Source organism: Carex rostrata, chromosome 6, assembly GCF_964058835.1.
Source record: "Carex rostrata chromosome 6, lpCarRost1.2, whole genome shotgun sequence".
NCBI classification, from domain to species: Eukaryota; Viridiplantae; Streptophyta; class Magnoliopsida; order Poales; family Cyperaceae; genus Carex; species Carex rostrata.
Window position 1 is genome coordinate 2,929,226 of NC_135923.1, and position 23,101 is coordinate 2,952,326.

General features: G+C 33.3%; 3 protein-coding genes across 5 annotated transcripts in view; 2 read left to right on the plus strand and 1 right to left on the minus strand.

Annotated features, from left to right (window-relative positions):
- Positions 1-1,337: 1,337 nt before the first annotated feature.
- LOC144555068 (polyneuridine aldehyde esterase-like) lies at positions 1,338-9,629 on the plus strand. 2 transcript variants are annotated; one of them, XM_078303276.1, is made up of 3 exons: positions 1,344-1,745; positions 6,802-6,939; positions 8,622-9,629. In XM_078303276.1, exons 1-3 carry the CDS (start codon positions 1,374-1,376, stop codon positions 8,898-8,900), a joined length of 789 nt encoding a protein of 262 aa, XP_078159402.1. In that variant the 5' UTR covers positions 1,344-1,373; the 3' UTR covers positions 8,901-9,629. The 2 variants fall into 2 exon arrangements, with proteins under 2 accessions (XP_078159403.1, XP_078159402.1); XM_078303277.1 differs by lacking the exon at positions 6,802-6,939 and having other exon boundaries at positions 1,338-1,745.
- Positions 4,391-23,101, minus strand: part of LOC144555066 (Pentatricopeptide repeat (PPR-like) superfamily protein) — a 71,681-nt gene continuing 52,970 nt past the window's right edge. The window contains exon 2 of the mRNA XM_078303273.1: positions 4,391-4,402. The gene's annotated coding sequence lies outside the window, so the exon portion shown is untranslated. The remainder of the gene's footprint in view (positions 4,403-23,101) is intronic.
- LOC144555067 (polyneuridine aldehyde esterase-like) lies at positions 11,491-22,927 on the plus strand. 2 transcript variants are annotated; one of them, XM_078303274.1, is made up of 3 exons: positions 11,607-12,044; positions 20,533-20,670; positions 22,470-22,927. In XM_078303274.1, the coding sequence occupies exons 1-3, from the start codon at positions 11,673-11,675 to the stop codon at positions 22,746-22,748; spliced, it is 789 nt and encodes a 262-aa protein (XP_078159400.1). In that variant the 5' UTR covers positions 11,607-11,672; the 3' UTR covers positions 22,749-22,927. The 2 variants fall into 2 exon arrangements, with proteins under 2 accessions (XP_078159401.1, XP_078159400.1); XM_078303275.1 differs by lacking the exon at positions 20,533-20,670 and having other exon boundaries at positions 11,491-12,044.

The window sequence follows — 23,101 nt, forward strand, 5'->3', positions numbered from 1 at the left end:
TCCATTAAAGTTGATCTTATCCATACCCTACCATTGTCCATTAAAATTGACTGTACCCTAACTCTAGATCAAGCGATTATTCTTTTGGGGTCGTTCGGCAACAAGGGATTAAGAATGAAGGATTAAAAGCTTAAGGAGCGCTAAGGAACCAATGTTCGGTTGTCTTAATCCGTGAGTAAAAGCTAAGGAAGCTATAGGAAGGGATAGAAGCAACTTAAGGTCCAAACAAAGAATTAAGATTCACGAAAAAAGAGGCTAAAGAAGATGATCTTAATCCGTGTTAAGAAACTGGTGTTCAGTAGAATTACGCAGCCAAAGAAGTTTTTTTTTTTTTTGAGGAAAATGAAGGTCTAGCCTCTCCCTATGCCTAATTATATTTGATTTAAGAATGAAAAGTTACATGAGACATGTTACACATCATCCTGAAAGGTAAATAACAGAAAATAAACACAAAAGAGGATTGCTCAAGATGAACTCTCCCTATGCCTAATTAAACTGACGTAAAAATATAATTTCAAAAAGTAAACAGACTTTGTAGCTCTATATCATATCATAATGGTGTATCAGGTATCCCCGGCTAAACTTCCATTGAGTTCTGATCTGATCCAAGAAGTTAAAAAAAAGCAGCCCCTTAAAGAAGTTAAAAACATATTAAGTCTTAAGAAGACTTAATCTCTTATTGTCAAACAGCCCCTTAAAGATTTATTTCAGATCAAAATAAAGAGTTCTTTATCTCATTCTATCATGTCTGGTATCTAATTAGATCAGAATTCCCTCGTTTAACACATTTAACAAATAATCCCTTTTGACTTTTCTATTACTTCTAAATTTGATTAATTTATTTGTAATTATATGTTTGCAATGGGATGTGTCATGCATGTGCGGTTGTAAAGTTCGGATTAATTTGCGATGCATCGACAATAGTGAGAATAGCGAGAACTGGCAGCGACATCAAATTCCATAAGGGGGACTTTGTGAAATTTTGAATGGACCGGTACCGGTACTGAATAACACAGCTATAACTATTGATTCTATGACTCTCACTGTACCTATGACTTTATTCTGGACCATGCACGTGTTCGATCTCTCTCCTTTCAAAAACTTCCCGTTTACTTAATTCAGAATTCTCACCTTACCGTTTGAGTTTGAATAAGATCCGTTAGTTATATATTAGCACGAATCTTAAAAAAACTTGTACATTATAAGCTTGAACCATATTAATCCAAATTCTGATCGGACAGTCCGGATTCAAACTCAAACGGTAAGGTAATGCAGAGGATCCGAACTAATAGGAGAAAGAAACATCTCTCGTTATAAACCTCAGAGAAACATCTCTCAATAGTCACAACCCATCAATCAATTTCTCTAATTAAATGGAGGCCAAGAACAAGAACAAACACTTTGTACTAGTCCATGGCATGTGCCATGGTGCATGGTGCTGGTACAAGCTTGCTACTCTGCTAGAACAAGCCGGTCACCGTGTTACCACTCCTGATCTATCGGCATCAGGCATGAACCTTAGAAAAATCGAGGAGGTCGAATCATTTGCCGATTACTGTCAGCCTCTGTTGGACGCCATCGCGGCCATCCCAGAAGAAGAAAAGGTGGTCCTTGTGGGACACAGTTTGGGGGGCTTTGTCATTGCACTTGCCATGGAGACCTTCCCAGAGAAGGTATCTGTTGCTGTATTTGTCACTTCTGTGATGCCCAGTGAAATGCTTTCCATCTCCAAGATTGAAGAGGAGGTATGTGTTATTGACAGAGCTAGTTTGATTTCATGTAGCGCAAGATTAATAAAAAGAATGAAAAATTATGTATCTAGTGAACTGTATAAAGTAGAACCAGTTCTGTCAATATAATTATCCGATTAAATGAATGTTCCAGTCATGCGTACCGCACTACCGACAGTCACCAGGAGCAGTCAACTTTAGATATTTTCTAGTTTTAGTGTATATTGCCTTTCTTTATCGATATTTTTAAAAATACCCTGTAAAATATTTTAATAATAATCATCAGATTTGAGTCAGAATTATAAAAATACTCAAACCGTCAAATTTTTTCACGGCTTAAATTTTAATTTCAAACCGAAAAAAATTTCCACGGATTTTTATTTTTTAATTCCAAACTCAGGCACGTGGCTTGAATGCCATAGTTATGCATTCCAAACTCAGCCACGTATTTTTATTTATATAGTTTTGCATTTTTACAATTTAGACCATCATATTATTCAATATCATAAATAAGTCCAAATAAATTTCATATAAATAAATAAGATTATCGGGTATTACAAAAATGGTACAAATTGCAGGACAAATTATTACCAGAGATCATAGAATATATTATGTTCTTCTGAATTTCGGATGATGTACTAGTGCGACTCCTAGTGCCTTTCCAATATCCTCTGAGGTAACATAATATTTCTATTTAAATATGGACTGTCCGTTCAAAATTCGGACCATTTCGGCCTGAGATGAAACGCATGAAGCCTTTTAATATTCGTACGGAGTCTGATCGGACGGTTAGGATCTGAACATAAATTATCAAAAATCTTATTATATAGAAAATTATTCCAAATTACCTGAATCAATTTGATAATTTCATTTTGAGAGTTTAAAAGAGAACAATGATTCAATTTGATAATTTTGGAATAATTTCTTTCTAACTAAATTACTCTAATTTATTCCAAATATCTTAAATAGGTTTATCATTATTTCCAAAGTGATTCAAATTTAGTGAAGTTGATTCCATTTGATGATTTGAAATTGGAATAATTTATTTTAGATCAGTGCTGCTGATTAAAGATGCACCTCTTGGGCATAGTTAATTAGTTATCAAATCTTGTTGGAAATTTGCATATACCCAAATTCAGAAGAGCATAATATGTTCTATGATCTCTGGCAATAATCTCTCCTGTGATTTGTACCATTTGTGTAATACCCGATAATCTTATTTATTTATATGAAATTTATTTGGACTTATTTATGATATTGAATAATATGAAGGTCTAAATTGTAAAAATGCAAAACTATATAAAAAAATTACGTGGCTGAGTTTGGAATGCAAAACTATAGCATTCAAGCCACGTGGCTGAGTTTGGAACTAAAAAAAAAAAACCAAATCTTGGAAACTTTTCACGGATTAGAATTAAAATTTTAAGTCGTGAAAAATTTCTACGGTTTTAGTATTTTTATAATTTTGACTCAAACTTGGTTATTATTATTAAAATATTTTGCTAATTGGATATTTTTAAAAAGGGTAAATTTCACTTTAAGTTACTAAACTTTGTTATTTGTCACGAATTGGCCACTCAAGTTTGATTTGTCCCTTTTGAGTCACTCAACTATGTTATTTGTCCCAATCAAGTCCCTCTATATTTTGTTCATCCAAAATTTTAATGGAATATGCTAATTCCGTTAATATTTTGGATAGAATATGCTAATTCCGTTAATATTTTAGATGGAATGAGTATATTCCGTTAATTTTGGATGGAAAAGTATAGAGAGACTTGATTGTGACAAATAACAAAGTTGAGTGACTCAAAAGTGACAAATCAAACTTGAGTGACCAATTCGTGACAAATAACAAAGTTTAGTGACCTACAACGAAATTTACCCTTTTTAAAAATGTCGGCTTTTTCTAGGTCTTTATTTATTAAAACATAAAATCTAAGATTCTATTTTTAAAATAAAATAAAAAAACAAGGAATGAAAAGTTGTCTGTGGTGTTCCAAAAGTTGAGATTTGTATGCAGGATATTGGATTCTTGGTTTCCGTGATTAGCATAGTAACATGCCATAAATTTGTAAATAATTCGTGTTTTATTTGCTTTTTTAATATTACTGAACAGAATTTTGAATAAAACATAGAAAATGTATAATATATTTTATTCGCGAATAAAACGTAAATCACGAATCATTTGCGAGAAAAACGTAAAAATTTTGTTTATTTTTTCTAAAAAAAAATTTGTGGGTATTTTTTGTCCTTCCTTGTGGTACTGAATTGTTCCCGAATTATACTCAAATTATTTCCGAATCACGAATTTTTGATCCCACCTAAACTAAACCTAAACTAATCGTTTTAATCAAAAGCTAGAACTTTTTTTTTTTAAAGGTTAGTGGCTTTAAGTGCGAATTAACAATTTTATTGATAAAAAAAACGAACTTACAACGAGTCAAATGATTCTCCAATACAAAATTTAATCTTTTATTCTCACAAAATTCACAAATTACTCAAAATAACTCTAATCTTCTAATCTCACTTATATATACTCATAATTACTCTATTACCTTAAACCCTATCGCTCTCTACAATCGGATCCACTCTTTCGACCATCGTCGCACTCCGACGTTCGGATCTACTCACCCGCGTTCCGATCAAGAGATGTAGAAATTCAATAATCCGAGCTCCAACGATACTGCACTTTCGGCTCCGGTCCCTCCCTTATTCTCTCATTCTTCTCTCCGCTCAAGAAAGTAGAGCCGAGAGAGAGGGGAGAAGCTATGTTAGAGGTGAGATCTAATGAGTGAGAAGAACGAATTAGAGGAAAAAAGGGGAGTGGGGGAGGAGAAACGGCAACGACGACGGCTAGAGTTTTGAAATCACCCTAATATCCCTATTGACTGTTGCTCTTAAGATAAGCAAATTTAGCTCAGATCGAACTTGCACCGACTATATTATAAAAGAGGAGGGATCCACTTACACTGATTTTTATAAACACCAGATTATACTTTATATTTGCAAAATCCAAACATTCGATTCAAATCATTCAACATGATAAATATATTAAAATGTACTAGCATATCAAATTTTACATTTTTTTTTTGAATTTTTTTACTATTTATTAAGATGAGTACAAAAATTCAATGGTTTGAAAACAATGATTTTGTAAAAAATATTAAAAAATTCAAAAAGATGTAAAATTTGATGTGTAAGCATGTTTTAATATATCCATTATGTTGAACAATTTGGATTGATTATTTAAACTTTCAAAAATTTTAAAATATAAGTTGTAATTAGGTGTCATCAAAAGCATCACTTATCAAACGCAAAAAAAAAAGAATAATTATTTCAATCCCCACACTCCAGTACCCGCATTATACCCCCATCTCTTAAACAAATTTTAACTTCCCATAAACTAACTTAACTAACTAATTTAATTAAATTTATTCAAAACACTAGTATAAATACTTGGAAGATAATAAATTAATACTTGCAAATTAAGATATTAATACTTGCATGTCTAACTTGATATAACTATATGGAGGGACCACTCAAACTACATGGGGAGAAGAATCATACACATTTTTAGAGGTGGGTTTTTTTTTTTTTAATATCTTCCACATTTTTCACGTTCTATGAGGAATTTTGCGAATCTAAAACCACGAATGTATTATACGCAATTTTATCTTTCAAATGAGATCCATGATGACGTACTTTCGAATTCATCGTCACACAAGTATTTATACCTCATTGTGCAGGTATTTATACCACATCGTACAAGTATTTATACCTATACTTGTAAGTATTTATCCCCAATCGTGGACCCCGCATCTCCGCATCACATTTCCCTAATCGTCCATGCGTCAACCTTTCTCTAACAAAAATAGTTGACCACATACGTATAAATACTTCAGTGCATAGATATAAATACTTGTAATACTTGATATTAATATTTTTAAATGTCAGCAGTGTCATATGTGAAAACTACTAGGTATAAATACTTAAATGACGAGGTATAAATACTTGTGTGATGACGAACTCGAAAGTATGTCATCATGGATCTCATTTGAAAGATAAAATTATATAAAAAACGTTTGTGGTTTTAGATTCGCAAAATTTCTTATAGATCATGAGAAATGTGGACGAGATTGAACAAATAAAATTAGGAGGATAATGGGGGGATGAGAGTGCGGGTACTCATATCATCTCCAAAAAAAAAAGGGGCATCCAATCTTAATTTGGCATGGTATCTATTTGTTCAGATGTCATTGCTGAGAAAAACAGATAACTGATATTGGCATCCAATCTTAATTTGCTTTGAAAGAAAAGGTATCACTTATCAAAAGCAAAAAAAATCTTCTTGTAGAAGGAAGAAACCATTTGAGGAATCTAATTCCAAATCTTTGCTACAAGAACTTAATTCCAAAACAAAAGGGAGAATAATCCACCTACTAACCCAATTATCCATCCCAATACATCATTTTGTTGACAAATTGGATTTTTACTTGGTAACTTGGCAATTGGGTTTGTTCAAAAAGTACTTTGGACAAACTTTATCCAAATTGAACATAAACCTTTTTAAAACCTAATAATAATTTTTAAATGGTTCTCTAAATTTAAACAGTTTGTCTAATTTTTTACGTGAATAGGATAATGTATACCAGGTTTTGGATAAAGCTTTGTCCAAACCGTTTAAACAAAATGATAAATTGATAATGAATTGCATATTTAAAATTTGATTGAGAATGTAGCTCTTCTTTCACTGATATGATTGCTATTAGTGATTGATATTAGAAATTTTGATGATTTTAGTGATGTTAATTTGATTACATTTTCTGGTATACTACTTTATTTTGTGGTTGTTAATACTAGTTGGTTAATGTTCCACTAGTTCTGAATAATTGAATTTTTGTATGACCTATATTGTTTCGTAATGAAACAGGTGAAATCCCACTTTTTCAAAAAAAAAAAAAAAAAAAATTGGTTGAGAATCTTTTGTGAATATTTACAATTAAGAAATTTTGAGTCTTATTTTATCTTGAAATAAATATGATAATGTACATTTTTTTTTTTTTTATGCCAGTACTCTAAGGAGCATCCAGTAGAGTATTTCATGGATACAAGCTTTTCCATGAACCCAGAAATGCCAGGACCTAAGCCTATAACCTCACTGGGACCCACTTATCTTGCCACCAAATTGTACCAGCTCTGCCCACCTGAGGTAATTAAATTTCAACCCACTAACATCAACAAATAACACCGAAATTTTTATTGATACCATTTAAAATAAAAAAACCCTCCGAAATTGGAAAATTTTAAAAATATGAGGGTCTCAAATTCAATATGTGGCCTTATTGGGCCCCGGATTAAATTAGAGACCTCACAAAAACCTAAATATCAATATATTACATTGCATTTTTGGATTTTTTTTTTTTTTTGAAGGACCTCCAATTTAATCTGCGGTCCCCCAAGAATGAGGCTGCAGATTAAATTGGTGGCCCTGATATTTTTGGAATTCCACATAAAACATAGTTTTTTTTTTAATATGGTATAAATAAAAATTTCGGCAAATAAAATAAAGATGAGAAGCAGTACTTAGCTTTTGCTACTTAATTAAGCAGTAAAAATAAAACAAAAGGTCTATCTAAGAGTGAAACTATGCTAATATGCATATTACTGATCTTCTTGTGTTATGTATGGATTTATATCTCTATTTTCAAAGTTTAAATAGTCGACAACAAATTTTATACTTGATAACAAATTTTATATTTTTTTTAGAATTTTTTTATTATTTATTAAATAGATAGAAAATCACTACTTTCGGATGGTCCAAAATTTCAGTTTTCTACCTATTTAATAGTTAAACAATTCTAAAAAAATATAAACTTTGGTCTTCAAGTATATATTCATATAAAGATCATGTTTAACCAGTGTTGTAAATAGCTAGCTATAGCTTTTCCGGACCATAAACGCTAAGCTATGAGATAAAAGTGCGCTAACTCAGCTACGACCGCTATAGCTATAATAGCTGACCACTATTACCACTATATGCGACCCGCTATAGCTACCGCTATGCTACATGGGCTTTTTTTTTGCAATTTATACCGGCTTTTGTACTTCTATTCTTATTTCTAATGCTACATGGTCTTTTACGATAAGTATGCTAAACCAAACTATGTGCTTCTGTTTATTTGTGATTTATTCTCTCATTCTATATCGAGAAATATTCAAATATTAATTCTTCATTTTGATTGCTCTTCGCATAGTATTCATTTGTAAAATTATTATCATTCGTTTCAATTGAAAGCTAATTTTGATTATTATTATAATATATAAAATGTTTAAATATGTATATTGACTTCATTTACCTTATAAAATTAATTGTTCTTTATATATTATAATATGTAATACTATGAAGTATGAACTATTAAATAATGTTACTTTTTAGATCCTTTTTTTTCCTTCTTATTTGCGTAATTGATAAAAAGTATAGACTTAAATTAGTTATTATTTAGTTGTTACATCAATTCTCTAATATTAATTATGTTGATAATTAGTAGAAATATAGAATATAAAATTTGAAAAAAGAAAATCGCTATATATGATAGCTACGCTATTCGCAATAGCCTTTTTTTTTTTGTCTCCCCGCTATGCCACTATAATTGCTATTTAGAACCTTGTGTTTAACAGTTCAAATCAACTTGAACTTAGAAAATAAAGATGTGGATCTATAGCACAGATGGATCAGATGGATCCGTAATGTGCATATTACCATTGGCTTACTCCTGATCTAATCTATATATTGACTAAGCATTTTTTATGTTTTTGGCGTTTAAAAGTTTATGGCAAGCAAATAAATACATTATGGTGAAAACTTATCACTATTTATCATATTGTTAAAAGGATTTGACCTTGGCAAAAATGCTACTAAGGCCAGGAAGCTCATTCATTTCTGATCAAGCAAAAAATGACATGCTCAGTAAACAAAATTACGGCTCGGTAAATCGGGTTTTTATCGTATGTAAGCAAGACAAGGCTGTAAAAATGGAGGTCCAGAAATGGATGGTCGAGCAAAGCCCCGATACCGAGGTGAAAGAACTCGAAGAAGCCGATCACATGCCCATGTTTTCTCAGCCTAGCGAACTCTTCTCTTTGCTAATCGAGATTTCTAAAAAGCATTAGCTTTGATATACCATCATTACAATGTATTTGTAGCTGTATTTCAATTGCAATGTAAAAGCTTCTGTGCTTTCCAATATGAAATAAAGATTGTCAATTTAGTTCATTTGGGATTCAAATCTAAAATAAAGAGCAAGAAATTAAGAATGGGAATGAGTAAATGACAGCTTACATTTTTCTATATTTTCAGAAATTTAAGTTGGCTGTATTGTTGTTCTCAATCTCATTTAAAAGTGTTAACTATCACTTAGCAAGAAAATTGAAAATTCGCACACACGAACTTTGATGCACAAAAAATAATGAACTGCGTATTTTTTTTTACAACACACACATTGTTGGAAAAATATGAACTAACCAACTAATTTTAAATCTGAATTTTGATCAATAAAATAAATAACAATTATATTAAAAATATAATCAAGAATATAATTAAAACTTTTAAATCCGAAATGCTATATAAATAATATTTCTAAGGCAACTTCCCGTCCCAAGTGCAGGAATAATCGATTAAGATTGCCCCAAGTTACGACGGTATTCCTCTGCCTGTGGGCGCAACCATGGTAGAAGTTGATGTAGCTTCTTTCAACAATGATAACATAATAATATGCTTTCTATAAAGAATATATTTATTTGTGGAAGAATAGAAATTGAGTTTTTATGAATTATAGAGCTAATAACAAGAGGAAGAGAATGTGAATAATAATAATGAATTATTGGATGATATTTTGATGATCTGCTCTTCAAGTATCATGTACTATTTATAGACATTGATACCAATAATTTTATACATTTATGAGAATTAAAATGATATTCATTCTATTACATTTTTTATATTAAAAGAAAATAAACGGTCAAATATGAATGAATGGTCAGCATATGCAGATCAACCCAAATGAATTGATTTTAATGCTTGCGCATGCTATTCTCAATTAATTCAATTGATTAAAATGAGTAACTGGCAAGATTTAATCAATTTTATCATTGAGACCATGAACAGCTCATGTTTTACTTATTTTATTTGATTAGATCTTCTATTGCCAAACAGTGAGTTTTTATGTAAAAATTGGATTAATGAAATCAATTCACAAATAGCTATATAATTCATAAAGTTAAAAACCATTAATATTAAAATAAATATTATTTAAAATTTGAGTTTAAAATAAATTTCTAACAACATGAACTTTGTTTGGATGGAGAGTAGAGGAAAAGAAAATTTCTTAATTGATATTTATTAAAATTTTATATAGAATTCACACATATTTTTACCTAGAAAATTGCTAAAAAAATTCAATGTTTTTTCTTTATACGGTGTGCACAAATTTTGATGCTTAAAAAATAACCTTATTTAAATCTTTAACATGTCCAAAAAGATAAATCCCATACAAATTTAAAGAATTCTTTCCAATGCATCAAAATTTACAAGCACAATTTTTTAATTTACGAAGGATCACCCAAAAACACACTTAGATTTTGGTCCTGGCCGAACAAAATATTTTTCATTATAAACATAATATTTCTCGGATTATAAATATGTTTCTAAAAGGGAAATAAAGAGGTACAAAAGGCACATATTGTAATAATATTAATCATTTTATTATGATTATTTTTCCCCTTTTCACTACAATATACACAAGGAGACAAACCCATTTGACCTAACCCGAAAATAACATCAACTCTATAAGGCCCTGTTCGGTAGCAAACTAAGGAATAGGAATGGGTATGGGAATCAAAAATTTTGAACTAATTTTTACTGTTCATCGTGGGAAAAATAACTTAGCTCTGAGTGAATTTTTTTTTTTCCCACGGTGAACAGTAATCTGCCGAACAGGACCTAAGAGATTACAATGACAGTTAAGTTAACAACACAAATTTCTATATAAAACCATCAATTCAAACTCTACAAAGGATTAACCCTTCCGATTTTTGAACCTCTAACCTCTCTATCATACAAAGTGCATTGTCTTTATCACTAAATAAAAAAATGAATCTCCAAATAGAATTTTTTTTATAAATATTAAAATAAAAATTGAAAGACTATATCGATTTTCATCTTTCTATCTCCAAAAAAAAAAAAACTGGACTTAAACTTTTCATTTTTGACCAAAACTATATCCACACTTCGTCTATCACCTCAAATAGGAGTGTTAGTGGGTATGGTATAGATCGGATGGAGGCATATTCATATCCATACCCTTTCCTTGCCCATTAAAAATTGACTGTACCCTAACCCTAGATGAAGCGATTATCGTTTTAAGATTTATTTCAGATCAGTCAGTCTTTATCTCATTCTATCATGTCTGGTATCTAACACATTTAACAAACAAACAAACAATCCCCTTTTGACTTTTCTATTACTTCTAAATTTGATTAATTTATTTCTAATTATATGTTTGCAATGGGATGTGTCATGTGCGGTTGTAAAGTTCACATTAATTTGCTAAAAGAACTGGCAGCGACCTCAAATTCCATTAGGGGACTTTGTCAAATTTTGAATGGACCATGCTTGTGTTCTTATCTCTCTCTTTTTCCAAACCTTCCCGTTTACTTGATTCAGAACTCTCACCTTACCGTTTGAGTTTGAATATGATCCGTTAATTATATATTAGCACAAATCTTAAAAAAAATTATACATTATAAGCTTGGGTCCGAATTCAAACTCAAACGGTAAGGTAATGCAGAGGATCTGAACTCATAGGAGAAAGAAACATCTCTCATTATAAACCTCAGAGAAACATCTCTCAATAGTCACAACTCACAACCAATCAATTTCTCTAAATGGAGGCCAAGAACAACAACAAACACTTTGTACTAGTCCATGGCATGTGCCATGGTGCATGGTGCTGGTACAAGCTTGCTACTCTTCTAGAACAAGCCGGTCACCGTGTTACCGCTCCTGATCTATCAGCATCAGGCATGAACCATAGAAAAATCGAGGAGGTCGAATCATTTGCCGATTATTGTCAGCCTCTGTTGGACTCCATCGCGGCCATCCCGGAAGAAGAAAAGGTGGTCCTTGTGGGACACAGTTTGGGGGGTTTTGTCATTGCACTCGCCATGGAGACCTTCCCAGAGAAGGTATCTGTTGCTGTATTTGTCACTGCTATGATGCCCAGTGAAATGCTTTCCATGTCCAAGACTGAAGAGGAGGTATGTGTTATTGACAGAGCTAATTTCATTTCATGCAGCGCAAGATTAATAAAAAGAATGAAAAATTATGTAGCTAGTGAACTGCGTAAAGACGAACCAGTTCTGTCAATATATTTATCCGGTTAAACGTGTTTCTAGATAGTGTATTAATCTTGCCCACATAGGGCAGCCCGTGCCCTGCCCGCCCGTACCCTATGCCCAGGGTACCCGTGCCCGAACCCGGGTATAGGTCGGGTAAACGGGTACACGGGTACGGACAAAAAACGGGCCGGTCACCGTCTTTTGGGCAAAAACCCGACCATATCCGGACCGAATTATACCCGTGCCCGTACCCGTATACAAGTGTACCTTTTTTTAAAAAAAAAAAAAATCAAAATTCAAAAAAAATTCCCCCCACCCTATGTATTATAGATATATGAATAGCCTATCCGAACCATGTTGACAGAGAGAAAATTAATGAAAGTCCAAAATAATAAAATTTAATAATCAAGTCCAAAATTACAAATTAATATTATAGGTATGATATATGTGATGCATATATATTATATCATGTTTATAAAAATAATAAAATTTGATGTGTGTTTTACTGTTTATAAAATGATTTGAATCTTTCAATGATATAAAATTGATGGTTGTTGTTATGTCACCTAAGGATACTTAAATTGTATAAAATTTGATCATAGAATTATTTATATGTCATAACATATTTCACTTATTAACATATAACATTTTTTTTCACTTATAAACATATAACATTAGCATTCATCTTATATGTATATGTATATACATATATTATACATGTATTATATTACATATACATATACATATATTATATTACATATACATATATATACATAAATGTATTATATTATGAGGAGGGATCAAGTTACAACAAGTTACAACAAGCATTTTCTACATTTTCAAAGTCCAAATCGTCGATTCAAACCGTTAGATGTGATCTCTACAATAAAATGTGCTTGGAGACCAAATTTTACATTTTTTGGAATTTTTTTACTATTTATTAAGATGGGTACAAAAACTAGTCAAATTCATACCATTGAATTTTGTACCCATCTTAATAAATAGTAAAAAAATTTCAAAAAATGTAAAATTTGGTCTCCAAGCACATTTATTGTAGAGATCACATCTAACGGTTTGGATCGATGATTTGGGCTTTGAAAATGTAAAAAATGCTTGTTGTAACTCAAAAATTGTTGTAACTTGATTCCTCCTCTTATATTATATATACATATACATATATTATGTTATATATACATATATTATACATATATACATAGCGCATGCGACCGCATTTTAAAACACTAAATATATGTATATGTATATGTATATGTATATGTATATGTATATGTATATGTATATGTATATGTATATGTATATGTATATCAAATTTAAAAACATTGAATATATTGTAAAAAAAACCTAAGTTATATATAATTATATGTAAATATATTATATATACATATATTATATTATACATATATTAATTAAATTTATGCAATTTAAAGTAATTGATTTAAGCAACATTGTTTTAAAATAATTAGTAATTGATTTAACCTATTAAAAATAAAATGAACGTTTAGAAAATATATTATCAATTTAAAATGTAAACTAAAAATTTCGAGATATAAATAAATTATGAAACCATATAATTAGAATGAGAATTTGAAAATAAAATAAAATGACTCGTGTAAAGAAATAAATAAATATATTTGTATTTAGCCGAATAAACATACAAATTTTCGCAAGAATAATTTTTATATATAAGTTACAAATTTTATTTATTTAGGACTTATAAAGATGTGACTTGATAATTTTATGTATGTATATATATATATATAGAGAGAGAGAGAGAGAGAGAGAGATGGGCTATGGTGCATTGCAATGCATGGAGGGGTTTGTGCATTGGACAATAAATCTAAAATTCAAAATCCAAATGGCCGATCCAAACCGTTCATCTTGTTCTCCATATTAATATGTGCTTGGAGACCAAATTTTACATTTTTCTGAATTTTTTTATTATTTATTAAGTATTTTACAAAATTGTTGATCCAACGATGGCTGCTGATTTTACTATTTTGTTAAGCCATCGTTGGATCAACAGTTTTGTAAAATACTTTAAATAATAAAAAAATTCAGAAAAATGTAAAATTTGGTCTCCAAGCACATATTAATATGGAGAACAAGATGAACGGTTTGGATCGGTCATTTGGATTTTGAATTTTAGATTTATGGTCCAGTGCACAAACCCTTCCACGCATTGCAATGCACCATAGCCCATCTCTCTCTCTCTCTCTCTCTCTCTCTCTCTCTCTCTATATATATATATATATATATATATATATATATATATATATATATACTATTTGATATTGAACTATTCAGATTTTAAAAGTCAAATTATAAACACGTAATAATATTTATACGACACTGTTAAAAAAAACAGAAAAAAAAACGGACCGGACCGCCCTGCCCCTCAAGGGTACAACGGGCACGGGTATAAAACGGGCAGAGCACAGTTTTTGAAAAAAAAAATACCCGAGATACCCGTCTACCCGTGATACCCGTGCCCGTGCCCGGGTATGCCCGGCCCGCCCTGCCCCTGCCCGAGATTAATACACTATTTCTAGATATTCATTTGTATTTTTAATAAGGAAGGAAGAAGCAGATAAATGGTATTTGAATTTTTGTTTTGTATATTGTATTTGATAAAAAGATGTTACAGCCTATTAATAGGCGAATTACATTGCTAGAAGTTAAAATGGAAACATGAGCTGTAGATTAAACAATTTCCTAGCAGAGACCGTTTATTCATAGAAGGAGAATCATCTCTGGATTGATTGTCTGATTCAGTATCGGATGGAGATCTCCAGTGATATGGTTATTACGCCCCCCTCAAGCCGGAGTGACATCAGTCACAGTAAGCTTGGATGTGAGAAATTGAAACTGAGAAGTGGGAAGTGGTTTGGTCATGATGTCAGCCAATTGGTCCTTGGAGTATAGGAAGCGAATATTCAACTCTTTTGAAACTACTCGTTCACAAACAAAGTCGTAATCAATTTCCACATGTTTCGTGCGAGCATGGAACATTGGGTTAGAGGCTAAAAATGTAGCTCCTAAGTTGTCGCGCCATAAGGTTAGAGGAGAATGAAGAGGTATCCAAAGTTCTTGCAAAAGATATTGGATCCAAAGGAGCTCAGCACAAGTGATTGCTAAGCTGCGGTACTCAGCTTCGGTGCTAGAGTGAGCAACGGTCGGTTGTTTTTTGGCACTCCAAGAGATGAGGTTTTGGCCTAAGAATATGCAAAAGCCAGATGTCAAGCGTCTATCATCAAGAGAGCCAGCCCAGTCAGCATCACTATAGGCATGTAAGATGGGAATAGAGGTGGAGTGAAAGGTGGTGCCATGATGTAATATGCCACGGATGTATCGCAAGATACGTTTGACGGTAGACCAATGATTATTGGTAGGAGCATGCATGAACTGGAAAACTTTGTTTACGGCAAAGGAAAGATCAGGTCGTGTGATACGTATTGGAGAGCACCAACTATGCTGCGGTAGAGGCGTGGGTTGTCAAAAGGAATGCTATCTCCATGAGAAAGATAAGCATTGGGGGTCATTGGGTTGGGATAGGTTTGGTTGAGTTATAGGCCAAGATCAATGGTACAGACTTCGATGCCCAAAAAATAGCTAAGAGGACCGAGGTCTTTGAGGGAGAAGGCATTTTGTAGGTGTGAGATGCATTGGTTGATGTGAGTTGTGTTGTTGTCCGTGATCAATATGTCATCGACATAGATTAGGAGCATTGTGGTATGGTCATGAGAGTGAGAAAGAAAGAGAGAAGGGTCATAGTTGGAAGCTATGAATCCTATGGTGAGGAGGACCGAGCTGAGTTTGGTGAACCAAGCGGGGGATGATTGTTTGAGGCCGTAAATTACTTTGGATAAGAGGCAGACATGGTCGGGATGGTCAGGATCAATGAAGCCAGGTGGTTGAGTCTTGAACTTGTTCAGTTAGATCCCCATTTAGAAAGGCATTGTGGACGTCGAGTTGTCGTATCGGCCAATTGGAGGAGACTGTTATGGAAAGGATGATTACTAATTGTAGTTGGTCGAACCACAGGACTAAAAGTGTCGAAATAGTCAATACCTTCAGTTTGGTGAAATCATTTAGCAACCAAGCGGGATTTGTATCGTTCGATTGAACCATTGGCACGGCGTTTGATACGATAGACCCACTTGACCTGACGGGTTGATTCAGTTGTGAAGGGATTAAGGTCCAGGTGTTGTTGGTGGCGAGAGCATTCATTTCAAGAGACAAAACCTCTCGCCATTCGGGTTTAGAGTTGGCTTGAGTGAATGATGTAGGTTTGATTTCAAGAGCGGTGGAGAATGCCACGTGATCAGTGTTTGCACAAAAGCGTGCACACAAAGTTTCGAGTACAGCTAGCTATATCCTTTTAAACCGTGATTGAGCTTTCGTATTAGGTTGCAAGTGCACAACCTTTGTCCAATAGTACAATCAGGTATCGATCCTCAGGGACGGTACAATTGAACTCTAGATCACTAAATATCCTAGTTAGGTACTAGAAGTGACAAGATTGGTTTGAATTTGTTTAAATTCCTAAATTCAATAACAGAAGATAACAAAAAAAATAAATGTTTGTTTTAATCGATTTTAAAATGAAGTTTCCAGGGTTTCAGACTTCATCCTCAACTCTGCCTCTCTGGACCCTCATGCGACCCTTGTGACGCGACCCGCGTGGTCTCCCATGCGACTCGCGTGGTCCTCGAGTTAATGCAGCAGTGAACCTGTTTCTGAGTTATTCACTTGTGTAAGGATCTATTGACCGTATCTAAAGTTCCTGAACCTCAACTCTCGTTTATTGGCTTAATGAACCTAGTAAGGAATTGCAATTTCACCTTCTTAGATCTACAATCTCAAACTTTCGTTTAATAGTGTTCAATCTAAGTCATTTGTTCAGTTTGCTAAAGGCATCCACTATCTCTCAATAGATGGAAATTTCACCTCTCGGTTCAATTAATCTATCTTTTCAGATCTAAGATCTACCTCAAATACTTGATCCAATTGCAAGAAACTTCAAGGTCAAGATACTAGAAGAGATGCAAGAAGAATTCAACAATAGACAACAAGATTCAATCAAGCAATCTCAATCAAGCAATGGAAGAATAATACTCAATCAAATTAACACAAGAATAACTCAAATCCAAATTCAATGCATTACAAACAAAGTTTTAGATTACATCAACCCTAGAAACAAGATAGATCTACTCAAGCATCATAAAGAAAGAGATAAGAAAAGAAATCATGATAAAACCGAAGAAGGAGATGAATCTATGAAGGATCTTCCAAAATCTTCCCTCTTTAGCTTGCTTTCTGAATGAATTCGTTGGTGGCAGAGGGTGGTCTATATATAGCTTTTCTGAAATGACCTCACCCAATTCGGGCCTTTACTGGGCTTTATTGGGCTGCTCTGTCAACAGTGATGCGAGTCGCGTCAACAGTGATGCGACCCGCGTTGGAGCCTGTCTGATGCACCTCGTGTCTTGTGGTAGCGTCAGGGTGTGATGCGACTCGCGTCCATGATGCGGGTCGCATCAAAATCTCAGAATGTCAAAAACTTCCCTGAATTAGCATGTTTTCTACAAAATAAAAATGAAAGCGCAGCAGTACCACATTCTATAGATATTCAATGTTATAGACGCTATTTGGTAGTTTAAAATGCAAATTTTGGTACGGGAATTGGTCAGAACAATAGATTGAATATGGCAATATCAATCAGGGAAGGTACGAATGCAACGGATATTGTCTCTTGTTCTTGTAGTCATCGGATGAGAGGAAGAGATTGGTTGAGCAAGTGGTATTTGAGGTGTTGTATCGAATCTAGGAGAGAGTGAAGTATGAGGCTGTGTAGTGTCGGCCAAATGGGATCCAGTAGCAGGCTATGTAATAGCAAGCTGGAGTGAAAGGGTTCAACAAGTGGACTGTGTAAAAGCAGGTCGAGAAGTCCTAGCAGAGGTAGTAATTTTGGGCTGTGTTTGGGTATTGGGAAAATGTGTATTTGGTTTAATTAAAAATAAAGGAGGGGCGGTCTGGGAATTGAGGGGGTTTTGATTTGTTTCTACAGTGGCCGAAGGTTGAGGATTTTTATAAGGAAAATGTGATTCATCGAATTGAACATGGCGGGAGATGTAAAGTTTATTTGTTAGCAAGTGAAGACAAAGGTAGCCTTTTTGGGTTGTTGCATAGCCAAGAAATAGACAAGGAATAGCACGGGATTCGAGTTAGTTGGAATTATAAGGTCGAATATACGAAAAGCATTGGCATCCAATAACTCGAAGGAATGAGTAGTCGGGGTCTTTAGAAAAAGTTTTGTGTAGGGGATGAAGGCTGAATTGTTTGGGAGGTGGTTTATGAGATAAACAACACTTGAGCATATTCCATTCCAATAAAGTGATAATAGAGAGGCATGAGACATTATGGCAAGAGCTAATTCGATTATATGCCTATGTTTTCGTTCGGCTAGTCCATTTTGTTCGGGTGTGTAAGGGCATGTAGTTTGATGGATTATGTGAGGGAATTGTTTTGTAATAGGTAGGTATTCCGTTCCTCTATCGGATCGTAAGGTATTAATTTTGGTAGAGAGCAAGTTTTCGACTTGTACTTTGAAGCGAGAGAAGATAAAATGCACTTCACTTTTGTTTTTCATAAAATAAATCCAAGTAAATCTAGAATAGTCATCCACAAAAATCACATAAAAGCGAAAATCATTAAACGATGGAATGGGTGAAGGTCCCCATACATCGAAATGTATCATTTCAAGAGGTGAAGAAGTAGTAGAAAGAGATGGAGTAAATGGCAATTTATGTGACTTAGCCATGAAACAATCATGACAATTGCTCAATTTTTGGGAAATACAAGGTAAATTTGCATGATTTAGTAAATGTAAAGTGGTGGTAGAGGAGGGGTGACCCAAGCGAGCATGCCACATGTCGGAGCTAACATGGACACCTAGGAGAGCTTGAGGAGGTGGTGAAGAGGATGGAGAAAATGAGAAGAGGCCATTATTACATGGAATGTGAAGGATAGTAGCCTTGGTTGTGGTATCCTTCAAATAACAAAATAAATTGGAGAATTCAATTATTATATGAGGATTATCGAATATGAGTTGGGATACACTTAGAAGGTTTTTTTAGAATTTTGGTACATGTAGAATTTTGGTAAGAGAAAGAGAATGAGAAGAAAAAGAGAGTAGAAGAGGCGTCGGAATTTGAGATCATTCATCACGTGAATTGGTGGCGTCGGAATCCAAAACCCATTCGGAAGAAGAGGCGATTGACCTTTGTGGTTGTGCGACATAGGCTTGGTAGTGAGCCGGTTTACCATGGTAGGATGGATCGGGATCATAGCGGAAGTAGCAAGCCTTTGCAACATGACCAATTTTTGAACATATTTGACATTGAGGCTTTGAATTTGGGTCAGCAGGGGGTTTCGGTCCAGCAGAAGGTCAGTTATTGGGGTTTGCAGGCCGAGTTTGATTTGGCTATTGAGGCATTTGTTGGTAAGTGTTGGGGGCCTGGTAGTGTGGCTGCTGTTGGGTTTGGGGATGGTTCTGATAGGATGGTGGGTTGTTGGGTCGGTGCTGGAATTCATGCGGGTTATTGGGTTTAGGCTTAACATAAAAAGCACCTGGGGAATAAACAGAGGGAAGAGAGGCAGATTGGGTTGACTGACCTTGAAGGCGAGATTCGTAGTTCAACAGTGCGTCGTGGAGTTCCGAGAAGGAGAAGGGGAGATGGCAACTAGAGATGGTGACCGAAGTGACAAACGGGTTGTATTCCGGTCCGAGTCCGTTTAGCAAAGCTGAGACGAGGTCCCCGTCACTCATAGGAAACCCAATAAAGGAGAGTTCATCAGATAAGCTCTATGCAACAGCTCAATATTTGAGTTTTCAAAATCCTAACGGCCGATTCGAACCGTTCAACATGATCTCCATATGATTATGTACTTGTAAACCAAATTTTACATTTTTTAATTTTTTAACTATTTTTTTAGATAGGTAGAAAATCACTTGATTTGAAAATTCTGTACTATTCAGATTAAGTGATTTTCTATCTATCTAAAAAAATAGTAATAAAATTCTAAAAAATGTAAAATTTAGTTTGCAAGTACATATTCATATAGAGATCATGTTGAACGGTTCGGATAAACTGTTAGTATTTTGAAAACTCAAATATTGAGCCGTTACACGGAGGCCCTCTATGCTACGCGTTGCACCGTACCCAACTCCGTAATGTAGACCTGGTTTTGGATAAAGTTTTGTCCAAACCCTTTAAACAAATTGATAATGAATTTCTGATTTAAAATTTGGTTGAGAATCTTTTGTGAATCTTATTTTATCTTGAAATAAATATGATAATGTACATTTTTGTTTTTTTTGTTATGCCAGTACTTTAAGGAGCATCCAGTAGAGTGTTCCATGGATACAAGCTTTTCCATGAACCCAGAAATGCCAGGACCTAAGCCTATAACCTCACTGGGACCCACTTATCTTGCCACCAAATTGTACCAGCTCTGCCCACCTGAGGTAATTAAATTTCAACCCACTAATATCAACAAAACAAATAAAATCCAAATTTTTATTAATACCGTTTAAAAAAAAAAATCAAAACACCTCTGAAATTGGGGAATTCAAAAAATATTCGAGCCTTAAATTCAATATGCGGCCTCATTTTTGGAGGGTTGCAGATTAAGTTAGAGGCCCCTCAAAAATCTAAATATCAGTATATTTATTATAGTGCATTTTTTGATATTTTTTTAAAGGGTATCCAATTTAATCCCACCCCTCCCCTCCGAAAGAAAAAAGAAAAAAAATGAGGCCGCAGATTGAATTGACGGCTCTAGCATTTTTTAAATTCCACATAAAACGTAGTTTTTTATTTTTATTTTTTTTTTGAAATATGGTATAATAAAAATCTCGGCAAATAAAATGAAGATGAGAAGCAGTACTTAACTTTTGCACTTTTGCTACTTAATTAAGCAGTAAAAATAAAACAAAAGGTCTATCTAAGAGTGAGACTATGCTAATATGCATATGACGGATCCTCTTATGTTATGTATGGATTTATATATCTATTTTCAAAGTTTAAACAGTTAATCTGAACCGTTAAATATGATCTTCATATAAAAATATACTTGACAATAAAATTTTATATTTTATTTTGGAATTTTATTATTATTATTTAAATAGATATAAAATCACTACTTTCGGATGGTCCAAAATTTCAGATCGCATTATTTTCTACCTATTTAAAAAATAGTAAAATAATTCTAAACAATATAAAATTTGGTCTCCAAGTATATATTCATATGAAAGATCATATTTAACCGTTCATATCAACTTTGAACTTTGAAAATAAAGATGTGAATCAATAGCACGGATTGATCCATAATGTGTATATTACCATAGGCTTACTCCTGATCTAATATATATCTATACAGTGCTACGGCTCAATATTCGAGTTTTCAAAATCCTAACGGTCGATCCGAACCGTTCATCTTGTTCTCCATATTAATATGTGTTTGGAGACCAAATTTTACATTTTTTGGAAATTTTTTACTATTTTTTTTTATAGGTAGAAAATCAAATATCTGAATGGTGCAAAAAAATTTAGATCAAGTGATTTTCTACCTATCTAAAAAAATAGTAAAAAATTTCTAAAAAATGTAAAATTTGGTCTCCAAATACATATTAATATGGAGAACAAGATGAACGGTTCGGATCGACCGTTAGAATTTTGAAAACTCGAATATTGAGCTGTAGCACCGTAGCCTTCTATGCAACCCATAGCACCGTAGCCTTACTCATATGTGTATATATATATATGAATAGAACTAGGGTGCTCTTAAGCTCACCAAAGTGTTTGGTTAGCTTAACTCCAAAACTCATCAAATCAGTTTCAAATGACGAATCCGAACCGTTGGAATCCGTCTATCTTACGTGTGATGTGTCTATATGTGAAATTTTTAAACATTCGAATTAGTTTAGTATAAAGTCAATCGGTCAAAATTAGAAGGTTAATAAATTAATTTTAGTGCATTCAATTTTTGAACGTTTTTTGACTGCTTGACTTTATACTAAACTAATTCGAATGTTTAAAAATTTCACATGTAGATGCATCACATGTAAGATAGGCGGGTTCTAACGGTTCGGATTAATCATTTAAAACCGATTTGATGGGTTTTGGAGTTAAGCTCACCAAATACTTTGGTGAGCTTAAAAACACCCTAGTTCTACTCTCTCTCTCTCTCTATATATATATATATATGGCAAGCAGATAATACATTATTGTAACAACTTATCATTATTTATCATCTTGTTAAAAGGATTTGACCTTGGCAAAAATGCTGCTAAGGCCAGGAAGCCCATTCAGTTCTGATCAAGCAAGAAATGACATGCTCAGTAAACAAAATTACGGCTCGGTAAATCGGATTTTTATCGTATGTAAGCAAGACAAGGCCATAAAAATGGAGTTCCAGAAATGGATGGTCGAGCAAAACCCCGATACCGAGGTGAAAGAACTCGAAGAAGCCGATCACATGCCCATGTTTTCTCAGCCTAGGGAACTCTTCTCTTTGCTAATGGAGATTTCTAAAGAGCACTAGCCCTCATACCATCATTAACAAATGTGTTTTATTATTAGTGTACTTAATTATAATGTATTTATAGCTGTATTTCAATTGCAATGTAAAAGCTTCTGTGCTCTCCAATATGAAGTAAAGTGTTGATTTTATGAATTCTGAGGAGATAATATTTATTGAATATCAAGTTGTGTTTATTACAAGTTCTTACCTCTATTTATATACAAATACCTATTATCGTTTGTACTTCTCTAAGTTACTGTTTACGGTACAAATTACAGTTTATTTTATTACCATAAAAGTCTATTTCCTATTTCTATTATTTTTTACCACTTGATCTATGATGAGTGTCCAAGATCAATTCTTATATATTTTCA

What these genes read in the sequence shown, in the direction of transcription:
- LOC144555068 (XM_078303276.1), top strand. Translation starts at nt 1,374, where the DNA reads ATGGAGGCCAAGAACAAGAACAAACACTTTGTACTAGTCCATGGCATG. An exon ending in TCTCCAAGATTGAAGAGGAG is followed by an intron (nt 1,746 to 6,801) that starts GTATGTGTTATT and finishes TTTTTATGCCAG; the next exon opens with TACTCTAAGGAGCATCCAGT. An exon ending in ACCAGCTCTGCCCACCTGAG is followed by an intron (nt 6,940 to 8,621) that starts GTAATTAAATTT and finishes TATTGTTAAAAG; the next exon opens with GATTTGACCTTGGCAAAAAT.
- LOC144555067 (XM_078303274.1), top strand. Translation starts at nt 11,673, where the DNA reads ATGGAGGCCAAGAACAACAACAAACACTTTGTACTAGTCCATGGCATG. An exon ending in TGTCCAAGACTGAAGAGGAG is followed by an intron (nt 12,045 to 20,532) that starts GTATGTGTTATT and finishes TTGTTATGCCAG; the next exon opens with TACTTTAAGGAGCATCCAGT. An exon ending in ACCAGCTCTGCCCACCTGAG is followed by an intron (nt 20,671 to 22,469) that starts GTAATTAAATTT and finishes TCTTGTTAAAAG; the next exon opens with GATTTGACCTTGGCAAAAAT.